This window comes from Muscardinus avellanarius (assembly GCF_963383645.1).
Source record: "Muscardinus avellanarius genome assembly, chromosome: 6".
Taxonomy (NCBI): domain Eukaryota; kingdom Metazoa; phylum Chordata; class Mammalia; order Rodentia; family Gliridae; genus Muscardinus; species Muscardinus avellanarius.
This window is the reverse complement of record NC_137791.1, coordinates 77,316,631-77,320,336: the sequence shown is the minus strand read 5'-3', so window position 1 is coordinate 77,320,336 and position 3,706 is coordinate 77,316,631. Positions and strand designations below refer to the sequence as shown.

The following is a 3,706-nucleotide window of genomic DNA, read 5'->3' as shown; positions in this document are numbered from 1 at the left end:
GGCTTCCTTCCACTGTGTTCCAAGACGAAAGTCTCCCTTCAGTCACCTCTGGCCACTGCACAGTTTAAGCACAATGACCACTGGAGATAAATTATTTTACTGAGTTTCCCACAATTAGCCAAACAGACACATTTGAATGCCTCCTGCCTTTCTCCCTCTCCTGGTTTTGATGTAGTCATGCTGGGGCATGAACAATCTTCAAATGAAAACATGAAGAACTGGCAGTATCAGAGTGAATTCTATTACCATTATATCAAAGTCAAGTTAGAAATGAATTGTTCCCTAGTAGTCGTAATGGTTATAACAGTGACTGCTACCATCGATCACCTACACCTCACCTGGCACTGCGCTAAGTGTTCTTAGCCCCACGGCAGTGCACTTACAGAGCCAGAGCCAGATTGTGTGGCCCAGAAGCTTATACGATTTGAGGGGCCTTTTCTAGGAAAAAAATATCTTAGCTAGGCATGATGGTGCATGCATGTAATCCCAGCACTTGGGAGGCTGAGACAGGAGGATTGCAGGTTCGCAGCCAGCCTCAGCTACTTACGCCCTCTGCAACTTAGTAAGGCCTTGTTTCAAAAAAAGAATAAAAAATAGGGCTAGAGGTAAAACCCTGGAGGTGTAGCTTGGATGTAGAATGCCCCTGGGTTCCATCCCCAAAACAGGAAAAAAAAAAATCTTGGCAGAACAGGGCTTTGCAAGAGCCTGTGCATATGCCAGGCGTGGTGGCGCACGCTTGTAATCCCCGCGCTTGGGAGGCGGAGACAGGAGGATCGCGCAGGTTCGAAGCCAGCCGCGCTGGCTTAAGAGACCCTGTTCCCAAATTAAAAAGTATAAAAATAGGTCTGGGAGTGTAGCCTGAAGGTAGAAGGGTTTCCAGGAACCCCAGTACCACCAAAAAGAAAAAAAAAAAAAAAAAGAAAAAGAAAGAAAGAAAGAGAGTGAGCCTGTGCAAGCCAGTGGCCCAATGCTTAAGCTTTGTGAGCTTTATGATCAGTGTGTCTAACACCTCTCATTTTTTTTTACAAGTAATGAAATTGAGGCTTAGAAAAGTTAAGTAACTTACCCAAAGTAAAAAAATATATAAAAAATAAAAAGGCAGATATAGGATTTGGACATGTTTGAACATAATGTGTCTGACTTCTCATGTCATATGTTTTTTTTTTTTTATCATGTGGCTTCTAATAAAAACCAAAATTCTAGTCAGTCTTGGTGGCTCATGCTTGTAATCCCAGCACTTGGGAGGCTGAGGCAGGAAGATCACAGATTTGAAAACCCTGTTTCAAAATAAAAATAAAATAGAGCTGGGGATGTAGCTTGGAGGTAGAATGCCCCTGGGTTCAATCCCTAGTCACACACACACACACACACACACACACACACACACACACACACGTGCATGTGCACACACAAAATTGTTATCATGTAGTAAGCACTAACTATATCCCAAGAAATGTATACCCCATTTTCTTGATTAATTCTTATAACCTTTTTATGTACATTTGTAGTTATCCTCCCCATTCAAAGACAGGGTAACATGAATCAAGACAGAACAACCAACCATCGTCACTTGGCTGGCACATGGTGGGGCCAGGGTTCATTCCTGGAGTTTTTACCTGCAAAGTGCTTACTCTTTCTCACTATCCCTTTGCAACCTGCCACCCTATAAGTCCAGGAAAGAGCAGAACAGTAATGTGTGTGTCCTCTGGTTTCATTTCAAGCATTCCCAAATCTGTCCACAGCAACTAGCCTCACCCTGTCATTTCAACACCGTACTATACCGCACTCCTGAGCGGGGTCAGACAGTTCTGAAAGTCTCCTGTACAGTAACTTACTGGTCAGAAGCCATTCCTCAACAAAAACCCAGCTGCAAAACCCAACAAAAACTCAGGCCCCACCAGGTTGCCTTTCAGTCACGCCTCCCCCAGTAAAATGGAGACCCACAGAGAAGGAGGGCTGGCTCCAGCCAAGGGACCGCCAGATCATTCATCCTGGAGGGCTCCCCAAACGGCCTTTTACATCCACACAAGAAACTCACATACTGGCCATCAGATCCTTTAATTCTCATCACCCAAAGCGAGGGTGTGCATCCTCAAACATATCTTGCCAAATCTTAAATTTGGATGTGGAGAGTGGGTTTACTTTTTCCTTGAATATGGGTGCTTGGGGAAACTGGTCTTTGAGACACACAGTGGGCCTTGTCCTCCCTTGGCAATGCCAACTTGCTAAAAATTAAATAATGCTTTGCCACGACCAAGTCCTTAAAAACTGGCTTTTCTAGGCAGATTTCATGTCATTCATTACTTCTGAAAACCTCTGTTAAAGGAAGTTATCTGTTGCCACCTGGAATAAGACAACTTTACTAACTGGAGAATACAGTAGTCAAACTGGACAAGGCCTGGACTGTTTTATCTGGTGGACAGGAAGAGCTGGCAGATCAGCGGGAGAAATTAAGCAGGAGGTTGTTTGTGCGAGCAAGAAAGGCTGCTCCAGTGACTTTTTTTTTTTTTAAGGAAATAGTGGCCCCAGTTCCCACTCTCTCCTGTCCTCTTTCCATCTGGGTTGGTGGATATAGGTGAAAGGGTAAAAGAAAGAAATGACCATGAAGTCAAAGGATGGAGAGGTCTTCTGACATGTCTACCTCTCTTCCCACTCATGCACCAGGAGAGACTGGTCCAGATTCTTTTAGGGATCTAAGTGCATCTGTGCCTGAGAGTGCTGGGCGTGGGAAAAGAGCCAGAATGTTGGTGAGGCCAGACAACACAGGCTGCTGGTTCAAGATACAAAGCCGAGGAGTCTGTGCTTAGCACAGGCTCTGGTGAATGAACTGTCAGCCACCCCAAGGCCTGGCCGGCCTCCCAACTGTCCTCCTAGCCCGGGAAGCTAAAAGGCGAAAACACAATGGACCACACACCCACTTCCCAGCCGGGGCCCAGGCCACTTCAAAGGCCACGCAGGCAGGCAGCCGACCTGGTCCACCTCTGTGGTGTTATCTTTTAGCGTTATCTTTTCATGAGGTGGGAGGGAAACAGTTTGGGCCCGACAGAGATGGGGTGTATGTACCGGAGGACGTGGTGTGTGTGTGTGTGTGTGTGTGTGTGTGTGTGTGTGTGTGTGTGTGTGTGCAAATGCAGAGCGCACTTGCCAGAGCCACAGTCTTACTTAGTATTATAAAGGAAACAGTTCCAGTCCACCCAGCCGTTAACCCTTTCTGCCAAGCTCGGGAAGAAGGAGGAGCCGGGTCGGGAGGGTGCTCCCCGCACCCGGGTGCACCGCGGGCAGGGGGCCCGGGCGGCCGCGCGCCCCTCACCTTCTCGATCGTCTGGTCCACGGCCTTCTGGAAGACGCGGGCCACGAGCAGCGTGACGCTGGTCACCAGCAGGAGCAGGGACAGGGTCCCCGCCGTGTAGAAGCAGCATCTGCCCATCCTGCGCGCGGGTTTCGGTTTCCCGGGGCCGGGCAGCGGTGCGCGGAGAGCCGGAGCCAGCCGCCTCGCCGCCCCGGGAGGAGGAGGAGGAGGACGGCCAGGAGGAGGAGGGGGAGGAGGGGAGCCGGCGGCTGCGCGGGAGGCGGGCGGGGCGAGGCGCGGTCATGTGCCCGCAGCGGCCGCCGCGATTCGGCCACGGCCGCAGCCGCAGGCCCGAGGCCCCGAGGATGCAGCTGCCCAGCTCAGGCCCGGCCGGCTGGCCGACCTGCCCCCCCGAGC

General features: G+C 50.1%; 1 protein-coding gene across 2 annotated transcripts in view; it reads right to left on the bottom strand.

Moving 5' to 3' along the window:
- SCARB2 (scavenger receptor class B member 2) overlaps positions 1–3,427 on the bottom strand; it is a gene marked incomplete at both ends in the record, with an annotated part of 75,259 nt that extends 71,832 nt beyond the window's left edge. For both annotated transcript variants that reach the window (XM_080697955.1, XM_080697956.1), the window contains one exon: positions 3,311–3,427. In XM_080697955.1, the coding sequence (XP_080554081.1) occupies positions 3,311–3,427 (117 nt within the window). The remainder of the gene's footprint in view (positions 1–3,310) is intronic.
- Between the last annotated feature and the right edge of the window lie 279 nt (positions 3,428–3,706).